Source organism: Mycteria americana, chromosome 18, assembly GCF_035582795.1.
Source record: "Mycteria americana isolate JAX WOST 10 ecotype Jacksonville Zoo and Gardens chromosome 18, USCA_MyAme_1.0, whole genome shotgun sequence".
NCBI lineage: Eukaryota > Metazoa > Chordata > Aves > Ciconiiformes > Ciconiidae > Mycteria > Mycteria americana.
In genome coordinates this window covers 6440131-6460982 of record NC_134382.1, presented here as the reverse complement: position 1 = coordinate 6460982, position 20852 = coordinate 6440131, and the positions used below count along the sequence as shown (strand labels likewise).

General features: G+C 38.7%; 2 protein-coding genes across 6 annotated transcripts in view; one reads left to right on the top strand and one right to left on the bottom strand.

The window, feature by feature from the left end:
- The window catches only part of PIK3CD (phosphatidylinositol-4,5-bisphosphate 3-kinase catalytic subunit delta), a 59946-nt gene that overhangs the window by 33952 nt on the left and 5142 nt on the right, over positions 1–20852 (top strand). Inside the window, exon 25 of one of the 2 annotated variants that reach the window (XR_012778351.1) lies at positions 11207–11218. The exons of the other annotated variant lie outside the window; for it this stretch is intronic. The gene's annotated coding sequence lies outside the window, so the exon portion shown is untranslated. Of the gene's footprint in view, positions 1–11206; positions 11219–20852 lie in introns of those variants that run through there. 2 annotated transcript variants of the gene reach the window in all.
- The window catches only part of CLSTN1 (calsyntenin 1), a 40632-nt gene continuing 19827 nt past the window's right edge, over positions 48–20852 (bottom strand). For 2 of the 4 annotated variants that reach the window (XM_075520782.1, XM_075520783.1), the window contains 15 exons: positions 19326–19534; positions 18171–18320; positions 17887–18072; positions 16472–16720; positions 14617–14738; positions 12948–13110; positions 10704–10754; positions 8878–9035; positions 8058–8206; positions 7314–7540; positions 6713–6883; positions 5960–6105; positions 4282–4417; positions 3387–3571; positions 48–2694 (listed from right to left, as the gene is read on the bottom strand). In XM_075520782.1, coding sequence (XP_075376897.1) covers positions 2500–2694; positions 3387–3571; positions 4282–4417; positions 5960–6105; positions 6713–6883; positions 7314–7540; positions 8058–8206; positions 8878–9035; positions 10704–10754; positions 12948–13110; positions 14617–14738; positions 16472–16720; positions 17887–18072; positions 18171–18320; positions 19326–19534 — 2497 coding nt within the window. In that variant the 3' untranslated portion in view covers positions 48–2499. The remainder of the gene's footprint in view (positions 2695–3386; positions 3572–4281; positions 4418–5959; positions 6106–6712; positions 6884–7313; positions 7541–8057; positions 8207–8877; positions 9036–10703; positions 10755–12947; positions 13111–14616; positions 14739–16471; positions 16721–17886; positions 18073–18170; positions 18321–19325; positions 19535–20852) is intronic. The other 2 variants (XM_075520784.1, XM_075520785.1) reach the window with 1 other exon arrangement.

Sequence of the window (20852 nt, the reverse complement as noted above, 5' to 3'; positions counted from 1 at the left end):
AATTAACACAACTTGATTCAGCTTTGCTCCAGTCAGTAAGAAATAAATGCAAACAACCTTTAGAACCAGAAATTTATTGTAGCTTATAGACTTTCCAAACTGACCTGTTACCAATATACACATCTGAAAAGTTATACCCACAGTGGCTACAAACTGCATCAGGACGTTTACAACCTTTCAGTATTACCATTAAGTCATGATCAGTTTTGGTCTAAAATACAGCAGCTACAGCAACAGTATATGGAAGGATAAGTCTTCTACACATTAACACAGGACAACTGTCAGACATAAGTTAAAAGTTTCCCAGTTTACTTAAAACTAGCAGTTATATTACCACGTTAAGTAGTCAAAACCATTTCCCCATTTTAGAAATCTAAAATTTTACATAAAAAAAACCAACCCCAAAAAACGGTAAGCTAGTTGTGTGGGTTCTTCCCTGCTTCCAGGTCCATCTACTATTGTAAAAGGCACTCCACAGTCAAGCGTTACCCCAGATAAAACCCACCGTTACATCCCATGACACACACCACTAGGCGAGAATAGGTCTGCTCTCAAAATCAAAACTACAGAAACATTTGGATCAATCTTCATCTTTTATCTCTTTGAATTACGACCCTTTGCGCCCACCCTTTGGCTTCCTTGTTGCTCCTCTAGCACCCTTACCCAGTGCAACATCTCCCTGCTGCGTACTGTCAGCCGCTAACGAGCCTGCTAGGAGAAGTGTGGTCTGTGCACCTAGAACACGGGCAGACTACAGACAAGATCAAAAACCGGAACTTTTGCTTACCGTGCTGAGGAGTGAATGGAGTCCTAGTCCCCTGTTACAAGCAAAACAAGTTACTCTCTTTAATCCACCTCCAAACGTAAAAATCAAGTAAGCAGATAGTCATTATTCAAGGCTCTGCGTAACACCAAATAAAGTTAAATAAACAAGACCTGCCTTACAAAAAAACTAGCACTCTCCACCATGGGGTCATAACTTACTTTTCGTACCTTTCAGCTATTTCTTTAGAAAAGTCCTTTGCAATTCCAAGTCAGAGCTTTGATCAGAAACAACCAAAATCATCTGGACTTGGAATAAGATTAACGTGATTCCCAAGGTTTTCTGGTTGGATAATTTACGCTATAGTTTTCACCAGCAGGAAAACACAATTACTAAGTGTAAACAAAGGCTTAATACACCAACAGTCCAAGTTACTGTACAAGGAGTTACAAGGAAGGAGCAGGAGTGTGTTTAATCGAAATGCTATCAGCTATGCCCCAAACCCTCCCGCTACCAAATTAGAAAAACTGAACAGCCAAAAAAACCCAAAATACCTATCTATGTAGACTGGTAGCCAAGGTGCACAGGTACACAGGTCTCGGGCTTTCCCGCTTCAGTTACCAACGTAACAATCAATCAACTAAATGAATAATCCACCCTGTCAGCAGTATGAGCAGCCCACCACCGTACTACAGGCAGCCTCACTGTAATTAATAGGAGCTGTGGCAACACACCACAGCAACAGCACGCTAATTTGCCCACCACCCGAGTAGTGTTTTTTCCCAATAACTTAAAAGCTCTTATGCCAAGACTTAACTGGGGGGGGGGGGGGGAGAAAAAACAAACTGTATTGCACAGGGCAGGTGAACCTCTGCAGAGGCTCCTAAAGCTTTTACAATTTCTCACAAGCTTGTCTGTTCCCTCTGCAAAAATAAAGGAGATTAAAGAAAAGGAAAGAAAAATTAAAGAAAAAACAGAGTGGGGCATGAGCGAACATGGCAGTCAAGGCCAATGACACTGTATTACTGAAACATCTACACTAGATAACTGTGCCCGTGCTCCTGCTGCAGCAGTATGAGACTTGTAATGTTTCATGCTTCATGATTTTTTTTTTTTTTACTTTAGCATGTTTTAAACCCCCATCCCTGTTTTCACTACCACAAATGACATAATTACATAATTCCAATATATTTACAAAATATTAAAAAGTCTGTTAATCTTCTACATATTAACCTCATTCTGCCACTTTACACATGCACTAATTTGGGGAGAAAATTAAAAGAAATCAACAGGCTGAAATGAGCAGCTTTACCCTTTGTCAACAAGCAATCTTTGCATCTTTTAGAAAGAGAAAAAGGAACAAAGCCGAGTTTGTTTCACCGAGCAAAAAAAAGACAGTTCAGAAATTCATGTGCAATGGCTACAGATCTGTAGAGTCACTTAGCTGAGATGACACGAAGACAAAAGTGCAAGGTGGTTCCTCACATAGCGTAAAAAAAAAAAATCCAGTCACTGAGGCATGGCTGAAGGAAAAGAGGTGCTACCTACAATTCTAGAAACAGCATCAGGAACTAGCTGACATAACACAAACACTGGGATGTGTGTGGGTTGAATCTACTGGCCAGAATGAATTTTTTTTTTTTTTTTTTAAACACCATGAATCCTTGGTAACAATGGAGTGTATTACAGTGGAGTCCTCTAGAGCAGAAACATAAAGACAAAGGGAACAGCTAGAATCAATAACTGAGGGTAGAGTCATCCCATTCCAGCTGTTGCTGTCTATTGACATTCTGTTGGTCCTCCTCCTGCTCTCCCTCTTCCTCCTCACTGCTTTCAGACTCGGCACTGGTGATGTCATCTTCCTCTCCATCTTCACTTTCTTCTTCCTCTTCCTCCTCTTCCTCTTCGCTGCTGTGTTGATCCTCATAAGTCTGTTAAGACAGAAATTAGCTGTTGATAGCATATTGGCTGAAATTCTTTTTATTCTTTTGAATTCAGGCACAAGGCACTATATGAAGAAAGAGCTATTACGGATTCCTTTCTGGTTTTAGAAGTTCAGCAGTAATTAGGCAACCAGAAAAAAAAAACAAAGTAGCGCTCTTTAAAATAGCTTTGTAACATTGCTATCTATCCTGTCACTCTAAACAAACTAATTCTGCAGCGTGATCTAGTACTGCAAATGCTACTGGAAAAGCGTCTTTCAGAGGGGTCACACAAAGAGCATTAAGGTTGCACGTCCGTCTTGTTCCCGATTTTCTAAAAATTTAGCTGTCAACCACAGGAGAAGGAAATACCAAACACACAGATGTTTCAACAATAAATTCTTGCAACTTTGGAAAAAAGCAGACCATGGTTAAGGTAGGGTGCAGCATGATAAACACTAGCGTTGGACACTGACCTGTAAAATCCAATTATGTATCATGAAGCTATAACCCATGCAAGATCCCAACCGTAACTGCTCTTGGCATCTGTCACTTTGGCGCATTCATTAAAAACTCACAGTTAATGTCTCTACTCTGTGGTCAGTGGTTGGTTTTGCTCTACTACTCTGTCCATGTACAATCACACCCATTACAGCTGGAAAAGAGCATTTTTTGGTTAAGTGCTGAGACAGCAGCTTTACCTCCATGGGGTTCACAGTGATGGTCAAAGCAGAGTCATCCCAGTCCATCTCATTTTCTTTTCCAGTGTCCTGGTCACGCATCGTTCTCTGATGTGCAGCTCGGATTCGGAACACTCCCAGAATAATCATAAAAACCAGGAAACTGACGCAAACTACAATCACAACCGTGGCTGTGCTGGGAACAACTGCAACAAGAAAGTAAAAGGAGTTTCTTAGATGATGCTGATAAGTAGCTCTTACACAATGCTAGTTACTAGTCCTCCGTTCCCATCACCTGCAAGAGGGAAATGGCATTACACAAATATTACAGGTAGCTACACAGAGGCAGTTTGTCTGAGGCCACTTAAAAAGTCAGTTGGAGAATACAAACTAAAACTGCATTCCTTAAGCATAATTACATCAATCTGAAGGACTGACAACACATGGAAAGCAGTTTCCACCACACACACAGGCTCCTCTCTACAATGCCTATTTTTCTTCCTCTCACATCCTACACCCATGCCAAATTAAGTATAATTAAAACAGAAAGGACAGATACCACGATTCATCAAGGGAATAACGCTGCAGTTCTCTCCTCGTGCCATTCAGAAGAAATCCTGTCCCAGTTCCTCACAGTCCTTTATCTAGGTCTTACAGTCCCCTCCAAGACAAGCACACCTCCCGTTTTCCAACGCACACACACCAACAGAAAGCTCTCCTGCTGGCAGGAAAAGGTATTTCCGAGATCTCTAGTAATCCACTCCTCCCTCCTTGGGCGACAGCAGAACGGGACCCAGTCGCTGCTTACGTTATTAGTTTAAGCTCTGGGAAAACCCCCTCTCTGCAGCAAGAAGCCTCTGTGACAGTTTAACACCAGAAAAAAACCAGCTGAACTTCAGTGACCGAGAATTCTTACCTGAAAATGGATGAGGGTTAGCTAAGTTGTGACCAGAGAGATCAACAAACGTATGATGCACTGGATGAACAAACTGCGGTTGTGCAGCTATGTGATTAGCGTGTTCAACTGGGTTAGCTGTGTGGATAACATTCACCTAGGAACAACAAGAAAATGTTAAACTTCAGAAATGCAACAGTTTACTTCTGAAGAGATAGAAAGAAAGAAAGAAAAAGGAAAAAAAAGGAAAGAAGAAGAAGAAAAAAATTCTATTTCCCAGGGCAGGCATCCAAATCTCCTTCAACACAGCAACGTCCTGTCTCAGGGGACAATCATCCCAACCAGTAGCTCCTCCTATGTTACAATTCCTTGTCACAAAACCCCTCAGTTTCACAGCTCTCCAATCTGTTTTAGTTTAGCGAGTTTGTGTACAGATATCAGTATTTCAGAATAAAACAGATAAAGCCAGTTTATTATCAAATTTGGTAGCCAGCCATTTCAATACTGAAGTAACAGTATATACAAAGATATATAACACATTAATTACATTTTCTTCATTCCCATCTTTTCTTATTCTGCTGTATATCTCTGGCTAGCACCAAAAGAAAAAAATCCATATTACAAAGGGTTAAGAAAAAAATATTCTTTATTACAGTTTAACCCACACTTAGCAGAGCTGGCTTTTAGGTACAACTGCAAGCTCATCATTTGCACAGCATATTTCACGTTTCCTTGCCAAACAGGCAGAGCTAAATATACCCCTCCTGTGGTGGAACACCGTCCTATAAGGTACCTGACCAGCTGCACAACAGGAAGAGAGCACATTTACTACAGAACAAGGAAAGCATCTGCAGTTCAACAGTTTGTAAGATCCCAACTCAAGCTCACAGAATTTCCTCAGGAAACAAAACCACGTTACTTAATAAAAAAATTTCGGTTCTGCAACTCAAGAGGCTCCCCAGCCCACCATAACCACCCCACTAGCGGGAAATACAACTAACTCTATTGTCATCCCTTTGGTCAGCTTTAAAATGTAGAAATCCAAGCTCACAGCTGAAAGATGCAGAGATACGTGACAGCTCCTCTCAACAGAACTAACTTCACATTCCAGCACCTGAAATTTTAGTGCCCTTTATGTTATCTTCTGCTGTACTTCCACAGATTTGATATAAGTGTACTAAGTAATAATTAACCTGTATTCTACTGCAGAGGAAACGCAATTTTAGCCTCTCTGCGTTCCTACATAAGCCCTTAGGATCAGCGTTTTAAGCATCACACAAGCAAAACAGTAAAGGGCCCAGCAAGTTCATTTGCAGAATCCTAGAAGTTATACGTGAAGGCCACTCACGTCTCTGGTAGCATTACTCTTACTCTATTTGCTAGTTTTTTGCTAAATTAATACGCTGTCTTTCCAATTCAACCTTTCCCCCTTCACGCTTCCATCAGCCATACTATTTCTTCTACAACACAACAGTTTCACTTCTGTTTAGGCAGCCTTATTTAAAGCTGAAATGTAGGATTAAGAACACATTTATATATAAAATACAGCCTGAAATGCACACTCTTACTAATATTTATTTACAGGACAAAAATCTAAATCAATAATTGATGGATTATCTATCAGTTGAGGCAACAACTGCCATCCTCCTAGCCATCCATGCCCCAATACTTCTCAGAGTGATCAGATTAGCTTACATACCTCCACTTTAAACTCATTGCTGACGTAGCGTCCATTAAGCTCAGAACAGACTAATTTGAACTTTCTGTCAAAGAGAGAAACGGTGTGCCAGTTTCTGTAGTGTATCAAATGCAAAACTTCTTCGTAACTAGCCATAGTATCAACCCCTGTGGAGAGAAATAAACAGGTAAAACAATTACTTTGCAAAAAAATAGTACAATATCATATACTCGACAAATATTACTCCCTTTCTTCAAGCAGGTTTTCTTGGCTGACAGATTTTCAGGTAATAGAAAAAAGGTGACACTGTAAAGATACACACACACATATGTGGCTCCACTGAAATTCCGGGGATTGATTCTGTGACAAAATCCTAGACCCAGTTAGTCTTTAAAAGGATTTTGGAAGCTTTTCTTTTGAATACGTAACATTTTCTGAATATAAAATAGAAAGGAATAATGCATGCTCCTAGGCACTGGATTATCCGTGCAAGGAACAAGCCTTTTCTGGGGCAAAGCGTACTTCATTTCCACAGTCCAGAGGTAACCTGCAATCTGGGACATGAGAGAAGAACAGAAAGGAGGTTCTAGAACAACGTATTTTCTAGAATCACAGCTTTCCACAAAATAGTTGTAACACCTCTGAGCTTGAAATTCTAGTCAAAACCGACGTATTTGGAGTAAGGTGTTACAAACCATCTCTCTAGCACACTGTTCCCGTTATCACTGTCTTCAGACCCTTCCTAACAAAAAGACCAGAAGTAGTAACCCCTACCTGTGATTATCATGCCCAGGTTGGAACTACTCATCTCAATGCCTTTCTGCTGTAACCGTGTCATGTCGATCTCCAGGCTTTCTTGTTCCTGATTTAGTTCCTCTCCTAGCACTGTCACCTCACACGTATCCAGGTTATGCATGATCTCTTCAGATACCAAAGACTCTTGTACTAAAAAGCAGAGAAAAAGCCAAAGAGGTAAGCAGAAACAAAGGTGAAGCAGACAAGAGCCCAGGAGCTATAAAATGTCACATTCAAACTAAACTCTTCTTCGAGAACAAATATTAAGATCTGGGCCTGAAGTAAAGAGAGCAAGTATTCAAAAAAATACCAAAAAAAAACCCAAACCAAAAAAAACCCAAACCAAAACTACAAACAAGGGATATTTACATGAAGATAATGGCCTGGGCTTACTACCATTTCCAGGTAAGTTTTTGTTAGCCCAGAACAGAGTATCTACGCTTTCTCACAAGAGATATACACTTTCTTTTCCCCTACTAGATTCTGTATTAAAAGAGAAATCCATGCCTCTTTGCAAGAGGAAGATCCTCCAACATGATCATGAGGGTAGGCAACAGTCCTAGGCAGAAAAGGATGTTACCTGTAGGATCTTCATCTCCATCTCCCTCTGGCTCCACCTCCCGTGTAATGGTGCTGATTATGCGAAGCTCAGGAAAGAGCGAAACACCCTCAGAACTCTCAAACTCTGAAGCAGAGCGAGCAAAATGGTTGATGCCACTAAGGCTGATTTTTGGTTCCTCTGGCTGCAAGACCATTACATATCCCTCCACAGAAGGAATGGAGACGCAGGCCTCTTCATTGAAACACCTGTGAGATGCAGAAGCAGTTTTGCACAGTCAAGGAGGCTATTTGAGAGGGAGGCACAATTATGCAGAGTAATTGCTTTATAAATTTTTAAAAAGCTCTGTCTCAGACCCAAGAGTCTTAGATAAATTCATCAACTGCATTGGAAAGTAAGAATTCCCCACCAAGGGAGCAATCTTACAATTAATTTTTAATTACAGTTAACATTTGGCCCCATTTTCTACGCTACGACTAACAGCCACAGATAACACCTTTAATGAAGGCTGTGATACTGGAGACCCACTCGCAGCATACCCTTCACAGCATGCCCTTGCAATAAGTCCCTCCCTGTCTTACACACTCTTTACGACCTTCTCCGGAAGAAAACAGAGTGCTGGTGTAGAAAACATTTGCCATATTCAAATGTGTGATGGTTAGATACAGCAAGACTCCTTTGTTTATCACAACTGAGATACATGAACATCGTTCCAGGCTTCAGGATCACCGTACAGAGACGCATTATTTCAGCACTAGGACATACTTGACAACAGTGGTGATTTTAAGCCTCCGAATCCCAGGTGTTGGGAACTGGCGGGAATTCAGATAGGAAATGTGTTGCATGGCCTTATCAACTCTGTCGATATCATCCCCTTCTAAGGTCAGTGTTGACTGACTTGGATTCATGTGGATCTGAAACAACAGGAAAAAAAAAAAAAAAAAAAAGACAATACCCAAACAGTAACATGATCAGGTAATTAAAACTGGAAGTTCAGCACTGCTTAGCCTGGTAAATGCTAGGACAATTACACCTGTATTCAAAGCAATAAGGCCATTATTTACTGGCCTCGTAGTACACAGCTTAACTTCCCTATTCACTACCTTATTCCAGTTAAATATATTTAGTGTTTCGTTCTTTCAGAAAAAAATCTAGGCACTTATCATAGTTCTGATGTGAAGATTCTAGTAATATGAAAGATGGACAGCTAATATAAAGAAGAAATTTAGCTCTGTTCACACAACATTGCTATTAAAAAAAGGCATGCAAGTTAGTCTCATAAGCTGCTTGTTAAAAATCTCTACCTTTTATTAGACAACCTAGTATACCTGGTAAAAAAAGAGAGGCTTCCCAATATGGAATTTCTCTTCAAGACTTAACGAGAACACAGTACCTTTCATTCTTAAACTCCACTAAGACGACGTCTATACAAGAAAGATTTCCTAGTTTTCATGTAATTTTAATGCAAAATCTCACAATAGATTATCTTGTTTTATTTGGACACCCCTACTAACTCTGCCAGCAAAACAGAAGTATTACCAGCAAAGCAATATACACGCTCCCCTTTATTCGTATGCAACTTTACCTTCACGCCTTTGCCAACGCCATCAGCCATTTGTAAGTCCAGTCCCTCTTTGCAAGTATATAGGCAATCTATCACTTTCTTGTTTTCCAGTTTCCCAGAACGAATCATCAAACCTGCCAGATTGCCTCGGAAAAACTGAGCCATGTGGAGTTCACCACCTTCATGAAGGGAGGAAGGAAAAAATCTTTATATGTTTTGATTCTTTTCACTTTTTTTTTTTTCCCCCTCTTGCAAAACAACAAATATGCCTTCTGGTACCACAAAGTATTATATACATGCGGGTTAGTTTTTATCCATTCTGGGTGTTAACCTTGTGATTATGTTCAAGCATAAAGAAAGAATTAAACAGTTCACCATGCATATGGCCTTCAAAACAGTTGTGGCCATCTTGAACTGTGAAACTAAGGCTAGTATTTCCGTAACAAACATTTCAAAAGAAGTCGCCCATACAGCGAGGTGGTGTTCTTCAGAAATGAAAGACAGAATCAACGAGACGAACTACGAAAACTGAATCTTTGTGTTGAGGTAACGCCTCCTACTAGTCGGTTCTCTACAAAATGGGCAATGCCCATCAGGATAGAAGACGGCAGCATCCTTCCTCTAGGTGTTAGTTACCTACGTCTGAACCCATCGTTACAGGCTGTCTTTACACTCAAAGGACAGAAAAAAACTTCACAAAGTGATTCAGCTCATTCTGAAAACGGTGTCTAAGAGTTAACTGCTCCCCTCTAAAGGTGCCACCTTCTGTCTGGACTCAAGTGAGCAGTTTAAACTCAGGTAACTCATTTTTAGATATCTGACAAGTCTGATGAGTTGCAACCCAATAAGCCCCTTACTGCTTAGAATTTTTGAAGGTGACATCATGATGATCACCTAGTCCGTAACTTGCTAAATAATGGGGGCCACAGAACACCACCCGGAAATTTGTATTTCAAGGTCATCACTTACTAAGCTACCAGATTGTTAGAAAGATGTCTAAGCTTGTTTTAAAGATTCTAAGTGATAAAAGATCCCTGGCATAACTCAAATTAAAATGCGATGCACTGCTAGAAACCTCTTCTCAATTATATCTAGACCATTCTAGGAATTCTTAAACTTTACAGAAAGACTACATATCCTGAATACACTCCTAGAAATATACACTAATTTTAAGTGTCTCAACTCAAGACAACTATCACTAAAAATTTCTAAGAAAATAAAACCCTATAGCCAACCTGAAATACCTGGTAGCCAAAGCTTTTCTGCCCACTCACTATAACTTCGTATTGATTTCTGATCAAGTGAGCATCCACTGTAAATTACAGGTCTGTCTTTGAGTTATATACGGGCAACCTGATCTAAATATGAAATTGGTCTTGCTTTGAGTGGGGAGCAGAGCTACCTGTCTTCCAGAGGTCATTCCTAACCTACTGAGTAATTCTATGATACACACACATACCTACATACAAATACATACGTATATTTATATAGGGTGAGGTGCATTTATGTTTTAACAAAACTGGATGAAAGAAATTATAGCTGGTATTTTACATCAGCAACTTATTTTACACCACTTCACTGCAATCACAATTGCAGATTTGTACATGGATGTGCATTTGGGTGCAACCAAAAAAAACCCCCCCCAAAAACCAAAAAGAAAGCAAAAAAAAAAAAAATCAGCTGATGAAGCTCTGGAAATAGAAGCACAATGAAGAAACAAGCCTAGGAGAGGATTATGTGAAGGTCAATGGCCCGAATGCAATGCCTGCATTTCATGCTGTGTGCGAGATGAAGCAATGTCTTGGCTTAAAAATGAAATAAAACAGTAGGGAAAAAACTCCAGCAACCTGCAGAGGTCTCAGGCACAGTTTCATTGTCATTTTCATTTCCTGTATATTCTGTAGAAAAGCAAGACAAAGAATAGGACAATAGGGAAAGGACCAAATAGTTACAATTTGGCAAACTCTCTTATCACAGAAAATACACAGCAGCGCTTCCCCCAAAAAGTCTGCTTATGCTCGACCCAGCTTCTCAAGGATTACGAGTTCTTTGAAACACTACTAGCTGCAATGCAGGGAATAAGCATTACTAGGTTGTTACAAGAACATAACATTCATGACAAGACAACCTGAAGAGCCCCATACACAAGCTGCAGTAAAAACAGTCCAGTCCCACTGGAGAACGCTTGGACCACAGACACCCCATCTCACAAACCACTATGAGTACTGAGATACAGGTCTATCACATGGCTCAATTTCTTTTCTCCTCTCCCAGCTACTAATGGGGAAATTAAGGTAAGATCAAGCCTGTATCAGCAAATCACCAAAAGGTATTAAGTGCTGATCAAAAGGAGCCATTACCGACACAGATTTTTTATCATAATAATAGTATCATATGTATTAAGCAGTCAATTTATCAGATGGAAGCACTGGGGGGGGGGGGGACGACAGGGGGGGACACCAAAAATTAAAACCAGCTTTTAATCTTTTAAAAGAAATGTTAAAAGAACTTTTTCAAAAGCATAAAATCTCTCTCTCCTTAGAGGTGAGCTGTATAGACAACTTAGAGCAGCCTGATTTATTTTAAAATCTTGGTATGGCAAAGAGGACCGCCTTAAGCACTAACTTCACTCCTCTGGCATACGTTTTTCCCCTGTGTCCTAATCCCCTAAAAATCAAGCTTTTGGTGGAATTTTTAAAAGGTAGCGCCTCAAGTTCTTGTATTCCAGACTTTTAATGCGCCTATTTCAGTCTGCTGTCATTAAGAAAATTCACGTCAGAAGAAATTAAAGAATCGTACAATGGTGCCAATATGAAAGCACAGGAGTTTTTAAACTCAATGTATATGCTTTTGCTAGGATGCAGAACAGATATGGAAGCCATTATACAATCCATACACTTAGCTGGAACAGAGTTTCCAAGCTCCAGTTTCTTGAAAACCAGCCACTCTAGCTTCCCTTTGAGCTAGAAGAGATAGTTGGAAAGTCACAAACAGAATGGGATGAATTATGGAGAAAATAATTAATTGACTCCAAGGAAGGGACGACAGGATGAATCTAGCACTGAAATAACATTAATACTGAAAGATAGTGAACTTGTCACCAAATAGTAAATTTGATGGAGAGGATATTTTGATAATTTAACCTTCATTCACACTTCAAAGCCGTAAAACTCAAAGAGAAAAGAGACATTATAAGACAGAAGAGACTGTTAATTTGATTAACATGTCTCAAAGCTTTCCATTTGTCATTCATTCACAAGCTACTTCTATGCATTACTTCAGACTGCAACTACAGTCTATATTCTGAACTACAATGAAACACGAATTATTTAACACTGTTCTATCTGTGACCAAAAAGATCAGCTTTATACCAGCTAGGGTGTAATTTAATCAGCAAGCAAACAGTTCAGGACTGTGAAGCAAGAGCTTTGTTACAAAGATCTCTGGTCATCAGCCTCCACGTTCAGACGCACTCTTCTCCTTTTTCTCAAGCTTTGAGAAGTAGGTTTCATAAGTATTAAAGCACATGAATCAGCATTTTACAGCTTGCACAATATCGTGTTTTAAGCCATAGTCTGCATACAATAAAGCAGATGCTTTGCAAGTTTATTTTTATAAGCAGAAATGGTAAAATACCCAAGAGACAGCATCACTGTGTTGCTTAGCTGAATTGTCTGCTGGTCACGCTTCCATTTATAAGAACACTTTTTCTACAATATGCTTTTCAATCTACTTGAAATTAAGTGTTCTGTTTAGTAATCTGAAGTATATGGTGTGCTCTTACAACCATTATTAAAAATAAACTAACTATATTCCCATGGTTACCACAAAAATCACTTTGATGGAATGCTGCTTGGTGAGTAGCTTTGTATTTCATATGCACCTGTGGCCATCGAGCAAAAAAACACTCATGGAAAAAATGACTAAAAGAGGAAATATGTGATACTAGCTAGGAGCAAAAATAACTTGTTTTGTCTTTTGCAGATTATCTTTCATGCACTAGAAAAGATCTGCTATGTACTTCTAGGCTAACCACAAAGATTTCATTAAAAAAAAGTTAATTAAAAGTATTAACAATTTTAAACAGTTACCTTGCCAACATGCTCCAACTACTAGCTGTGTTTCTATCTTTGAAGGATGAAGCGGGTAATCTTCAGTCACTGGGAAAGGATCGTATGAAACACCGTCTACATAAAGAGTTACCGCAGGAAATTCAACATTGAGGACGTAATGATGCCACTCTTTGTCACACACCTGAGTAAAGAAAGTTTTAAAAATTCTGCTTGATTATTTTTTTTAAATTACAGTTGAATAACTGATCTGATGCACATTTTGCATATACATACATGCAGACATACTGACAACCTATAAGCCCGTATAGACATACTTTAGGTTTCACACACATGGCACGCATCTGAAAAAAGCAAACCAACTGTCAAACGTTTATAAATAGTTTCTTTTCTTCTATTGCCAATATAGGAAGCTGCATCTATTTCCATTCCTTTAATTTTTATAATATCTAATAACAGCATATTTAAATTTAAAAATACGTATCTCCATGCAGGCACATTCTGAAATACTGTTATAATACAACGTTACTTGACAAAGGACCTGTATTTGCTGAGAGGGACTGTTTAGAGAAAAACATGACCATTTTGAACATAAAAAAAAAAGTCTTCCATGACAGAATTATTTATAGTGAAAGCTGATTAGTTTTTGGAAAGTAACAATCTTTCCATAAGGACATATATGGGCATTTTACCATTAAAACAGTATACATTGCCCTGCATAGAAAACAGGATACAGTTAGCTATGTTAGCAAGTAACTCCTTGTTTAGGTAACTGGCAAAACAGACCTGTAATAGTAACCTAAAGCAACTAAAAGAACCGTTGTAAATTTACAGATAGACAGGGTGATTTTACCACTCAGATCCAGAGGGCTGGAAAAGCACACAAAATATTTAGTCCCTTCTGTCGCACCCTTCATGATCATAAACATCAGGATTTCATAGAAATAAGTTCTGCAGATCTTAGTAGGACCAACGTAAAGATTAGTTATTGCAGCCTTCACTTTCAAATCCAAAATAATTACGAATACATGACTGAAAGAATACAGACAACTCCCCTCTCTAAATAGGAAGCAGAAAGTTTCTTTCTGCCCTCAGAGGCCTATTAAATCTATGTTTGTGGAGTAAAATCTAATTAAGAAAACCGATTTGTAGCTACTGCTCGCAATGTGTAGAGTCACAAATTTTATTTCAGTGTGAAAAAGGATTAAGAAGGTAAGTTCTTCTGTTATCCTATTAACGCTTTGATCTGCAAAAATGTCGCATGCTCAGAAGTACTTTAATGCTATAAACAAACTGGAATATTTCCTGTTTTCTCATGCACACTACCTTATAGTGCCTTTAGTGAAGATAACTGACGTCACAGCTAAAAGACTGACGCTGTCTTTTCACATATAAATCCACATTTTACTACCTTTCACGACAATGACTTGTGCTTTATTTCATGAGCATCCCACTGGGTTTAATAAAAGCACAAAAGCAGTTTTTTTATATTCCAGATGAAAAGGTATAGCTGAATCTATCTCTGACACTTGATCACAAATAAAGTAAGTATTGTTGGGTTCTATAAAACACGACATCAGGCGTCTGGAGTTGCAAGAAGTATTTATTAATAATTACACTGTCAGGGAGTTTAGTCTCTGGTGGTTTTCACTCCATTCTAACATCCTACCAACGGTCCTTCCAAACTTACTTGATTTAGTTTCCAGTGAAATTCAGCAGGTTTGTATGTTTTTCCCTCTGAAGGATCTTGGCGGAAGAGGAAAACAAGTCGGCAGTTGTGTACATAGAGTGTGTAGTGGTGCCGGTTCATATCTGCACAAGAGTTTTAATTAACATTATTATTTTCTGTAAACCTTAAGAACTCCACAAAATTCACCTGTTCCATAATTTCATACATAAATCCCCAAGTAACTGATAGGAAGAAACAAATGTAGAAGTAAATCAGACATGTTAGAAGGAATGAGAAACGTTTGTTAGCAGCAGTTAGGGCAAACATTCTTGAACAACCCATGAGTAATACACTGTGCAATAAATAGACATGTCTATCTCCAAATCCAATCTAAACCAAGGCATAGGACTGAAGACTCAGAGAGATAAACCTGTCAGCAGGAGAAAAAGAAAAAGAGCTCTATTTGCAAACGGAAGAGCTTTTTTGTTACAAATAGGTTGCTTCTACAGCATTTAATTACTGTTTTGGAACATGTACACGTGATGGCAGGTGGACATGCTTTCCTAAGAGAAAACTATATAGTCGTAGCTCTGAAGGATTTGTCATTTAAAATAAATACAAAGGTGAGATGCTAGAGAAACAGGTAAGAATAAGGAAAAGAAACATGTTAGCAACATCATCCATTCCATGGCATGGATGAGTCAAGAAACAAGGGAATGAAAAAATACCAAAATCATGTCAATCTTTCAGCCTGACAGCATTAAATCTGGCTGTATTGTTCCAGTACAATATATTCAAAATTGCCTCCCTCCAACAACCCTAGTTCCAGTCTTTCAATATTGCATAATATACCATTGAAATGAAGGCAAATGATATTTATACTACCAGAAACTATCTGTCGCAAAAAATTATATGCTTAGGTCAAACCAAGGAACAAAAAAGAAAAACTTGTTTTGAAGGTCTGCTTCCCATGTACTTTAAAACAGGAAAAACCGTATTTAAATTTGCCTTTTTTCTCTGGTTCACTTACTTCCATGAATCCAAAGTTTTGGGTTTTGAGTAACAGAAATGGGTGAAGGTAGGGAAAAGAGGAGAATATTTGTACCTGGTTTTGAATGACAGTCACTTTCCTCCCATTCAAAGAAATGCTTTTAGGATATTATAAATACTGTCAAATCTTTCTTATTTTTCAAATAAAATTTAAAATATATTCAGTGTAGTTTCCTTTGAAAAACCTAGCAGCATTTTAAATAAAGTATCTTTCTAATACACTGAAACAATCCACTGCTCCAGCTAACAAAGACAAGAATTCTTTTACCCCCATTAGAAAGCAATTATGGAAACATGGTTATCAGATTTCCTTCTTATTAATAGCATCTTCAAAATGATTCTTTCTGTAGCATTCACAGAGACTGAAATTATGCACAGCGTGAAAAAAACTTCATCACTGGAGAAAGAGAAATTATCTCCTAGAAAAAAAAAGATATAGTAGCAAATGCTGTCACTAAACCTGATATATGTATCTTAATGTATTTAGGCAGCATCAAGAATAAGGCTATCTTTGGAGATGCAGAAATTGAACTGCATTGCCAGAATAAGTCATCTACCATGGCAAAAAGAAACGCGTAACATAAATTGAAACAGAATTAGAAAAACAAGGCTGCCTACTCTGACACTGAAGCTAGATAATCTAAGGCCATGCCTCTATAGGTAAGCACAACAAAGAGCGACCTTTGCAGTCCACTTCATTTCACTTCCAAGAAAAACCTAACCTAGAGAAAAAACTTAAGGTTCTCACATATGCTGCCACAGCACATAAAAAACAAACACACAAAACCCAACAATGAGACTGTTTATCTCTGAAGTATTGACAAACCTGTCTTGTCTGAATTGCACAGAATCGTCTCTTTCTCTTTGGTGCCAGGCCCATGCCTCATCCACACTGAAATCATGAAGGGCTCTTTTAGATTGACTGTGACAACGCCATCTGGAATCTTCACAGCTTGCGTGCCATTAAATTCAAAGACTTGGTCACTGTCATGACCATTATCAGTAGGAAGTCCTATTGTCCAGTTAGCAGCACTGCTTGGAGGGGGAAGTAGCTCAGCTGTGCCAGAAGAAGCACCTACAATAAAAACGCTCAAATGAAAAAACGTAGAAACTAAAAAGATCCCCGTTAGTTTCAAACCAAACTGTTCTTCTGAGCACTAATTTTTCAGCACCAACTGTCAGGATTATGCACTACCGTCACACATCAAGCAATTCGCCTTTTAAATAATGTGGCACTAATAATAGACATTTAATATCACGATGACTTCCATAAATTTAACTTCTGGGTAGACAACTAATCTCGCTTAAATTGTTTTGCTTACTATCTCTACAGCTCTAGAACCTTATTTTGCCTCTATCTCGGGAACCATGACATTAATACCACTTGTCCCTCCGGCCCATGACCGTGACGCCTTTCTCTGGACACTATACTAGTTGTAAGACTAACATCCATCCAGTTGAAGAGGGCTGCATAAGCATCCCCTCCCAGATCACTGTCTAATAATACAGTCAGGAGCCACGATACCCAGCAGCTACTCGGCTTGCTGGTTTTTCCCCACTTCAAGCCTAAATCATTAACATCACAGTGACCTAATCAGGGAATAGCTTAGGAATTGCCTGGGTCTCTAGGGTTACACCGTATTCGCACTTTCAACTAACTTCAACTGAAGTTGAAGAAGTAAATCATCAGTGATAACTTGTCCTGTAATCTCAAACTCTTCTATTGGCTACAAAGGATTCCTAAATTTTTCCCCAAGACCTTTAACTGCAGCATACATGGATGCCAGCATGCCCTTTATTCCTAAGGCAAGCACAGTATAAATGTAACTGATGCAAGTAAACTGTTTTTTCCAAACCACGCTTTCTTGGTTTTCACATCTACTTTTTCACCATGCATCCTTCACATCTATCATGCCTCAGAAAAAGACATTTTAATGGCTATACCCTTCTGCATATATAACACCCTTTCAGCTCTTGAACATGAATCTCATGTGAGGGAAAGTATTAGTCTATATAAGCTAGTGGAGAGGCAGAAGAAAGGGATTCTTTACTGCATTTGAGAATTATTTTAAAAGTCACCTTCAGCCAATTTCATGCTTTTTATTGCCTGCTACGCAAAAAGCTGGAGGAAACTACATGCAAATGAACCATATCCAAGCATTGATTTGTGGTCTAACATAATACTAAAAGAAAAACTAATAAGCAAGAGAGACCACTTCATTGTAACAAAAGCATTCTTACCACAGAGTCTGTGAATGGATTTCTCAGAGTAGGTGTCTCTATCACAGCCTTTACCAATATGGTTGGTTTCTAGTTCAACTGTTGCTTGAATTGAGGTTATTGGCTCATCACACGTCTCCAAACGCATACTGGGGAAGAGCGCTAGCGCACCAGTACCAGGCTCATATTCTATTCTTTTGCTCCAACCTGTATATTTATCCAAAGAAACAATATTAAAAATCTCTCATGTTTAACTGGAGGTACTGGCAAATGCTAAAAGCAGATACGAAGGAGATCAAACTAACCTTGCCAGCCAGGCTTGCATGTAGGCTTAATGCTAATTTTAACCAACACATCCTCAGCAGCTCTCTTCTTCCCACAGTCATACGCTGTTACTGTCAGTTTATACTGATGTTCTTTACCATAGTTTAACTTTTCTGTGTTTTTTATATAACCTGACGCACAAAAAAAAAGGCAATAATCAGACGTCAGTATCTACTCATTTCTCAGGGTCATTGCTGCATTAAATGCATCCGGGTAGCACCTATGTACTTCATACAGGTACCAAGACTTTAACAGACACACCTGCAAGTGAATTAGCCCTTCACTATTTGACTTTTCAATGCCAGACATCAGGCCCAGATCCTTAAAAATTACACAAATTCAGAGATGAGCACACATGCACAGAACAGCAGGTATATACTTATCAGGCTCTTAGTAGCATATTGTATTACTCAAATGAAACTGTTCATAGGTGGTAACTGATAGATAAATTGTTTGGCATGTGCCAGGATTCTCTACCTTTTTTTAAATTTGCACACCCATGAAAATTATCCATCGGCAATGTGGATCCCCCAAAAACTCAAACTAAAGCCCACTAAAAACTGTTTTGCTTTGCTTAATCAGCTTGCTTGAGCCCCTAGAAGTAGCCAATAGATTTCGAAGGGTCCACAGATCACCAGCAGACAGGAAATGACCTAAACAAATCACTACACTTCAAAACCAATAACCATGATACTGTAACCTCCAGAGCCACATATGAGCATCTCAAATGTGAAAAGCACACACATGGAATCCCATTTTTGAAAGCTACTTAGCAAAAGCTATCCTAATACAGAATAGAAAACTACAGGGGGGGAAAAAAGCCTACTAAGAGCTGGTTTAAAACATAATACAGCTACCATATTTCCTTTATTTTGAAAAGCATTTTACAAGAAACAACACGCACACAACACACCATCTGCTCCTTACATCAGTAGATAGCGCATGGTATTGGCATTCAAAGACATCTCACTTTTCATTATCAATTCAAACTGCTGAAGTGAACACCTCCATTTAACTATGTTGTAGGCAAGGGTTACAACAGGGCTGCTGCAGTTTTATGCTGACCAGTCTGAAGTCCTCTTCCTAGGGCAGCAAATCATAGTAATTCCCACTCCCATCTCGCATCGTATTCTTACCATCTTTGTCAATAGCAAAAGGTACATCCGGAGTTACAATTTCATAATTGCAAATCTGGCTGAACTGAGGTGAACAATCTGCATCCACTGCTTCCACTTTCAGGATGTTGTCATACCTCTTCCCTTCAATAACTGTTGCCTTGTACGACTTCTCTTTGAAGACAGGAGCATACTCATTGACATCGTTCACCTGAATATGTACTGTTGCTCTGCAAATAAAACAGAAAGGTCAGTTTCCTATATGTTGCAAAACTCCTCTTCATGCAAGGAACCTGATAAAACAGCTCCCTCTTTTACAGATGAAGCTACCCTTCAGAATTTAAGCTCCCTGAAAGAAGTGACCAATGACTAATAAAACTAACAATCTCAACTACCCTAACTAGGACAGCAGCGGATATTTTTCCAGTGTGTTGCTATATAATTCAGTGTAGTTTTAGGTTATTGCTTACTATTGCTGTTTATTTGCAAATAAAATTCAAAACCTTGCATGGCAACTAGTAAATTGCTGCCATTTTACAGAAATACAACAAAATACAGGTGTGACAAAGTAGGCTTTTACTTCTGTTAAAACAGAACTATTCAAGTTCTTTCCTGCTGTCAGAGTATTTGAAATAGAAATTGGGTGTTTATATCATGTGAACAAGAATGACAGCTAAGACTGGTCTTAGACTAAGAGCTCAGTCAAGTGCGTTTGATTAGCTTTCTTTTGGTAATGAAGTACTGAGCTATGTAAGTCAGTGAAAAGTGGCTTATTTCTTGGATGTAGGAATGGGAGATCAGGCAATTTAAATGGAAGAATCACAGAAGTGAAGACACGCTTTAACACATCATATAGCTAGCTTGATAATCCTAAACAGATTGAATCTTGAATTCCGTCCTTTCGTGCTTGTGTCACTGACTGCTGGTAGACACAGAATAGGAAAATAATGCAGTTCCTGTCAATGACCAAGGAGAAAAGGTGAGTAACGAAAAGAATCTGGAATGTAAACTAATGAAGAATTCAATCACTACAGTCCTTCCATAAAAGCCAAAGTTTTCTAATGCTTATGCTAAAAAAAAGAAAAAAAAAAATCTTTAAGGTTTTATTTTAACCTATGTGCTAAATAAATGCCACAAAAAATGGCCTTCTGTACCAAACGCACTTTATATTCCTGACTTGAAGAGCTAAACTCCAAGATGGTTAAAAGCCACAAAAACCATAACACAGCCATGGGGCAGGGTAATTTCAGCAGCGGTTTGTAGGCGCAGGTCTTGGAAACCTATCATTCTGCTGCGGGAAAAGAAGAGTTGCAGAGCTCTCTTTTCTCTAGATCTCTGCTGGTGCATTACATAGCCATGAATTTGGATAACCAAAATCAATTAAACAACACAGGTAGAAAAATATAGGGAAGTTCTACAGTGTGGAGAAGGAACTGTACCCTAGCAAACTGAACAAAGAATATAATTCCAGCCAACCCAACAAAAAACATTTGTTGCCACCGTTCTCTTTAAAATCTCTCTTCAAAAGACAAACTGAATATCAAATAG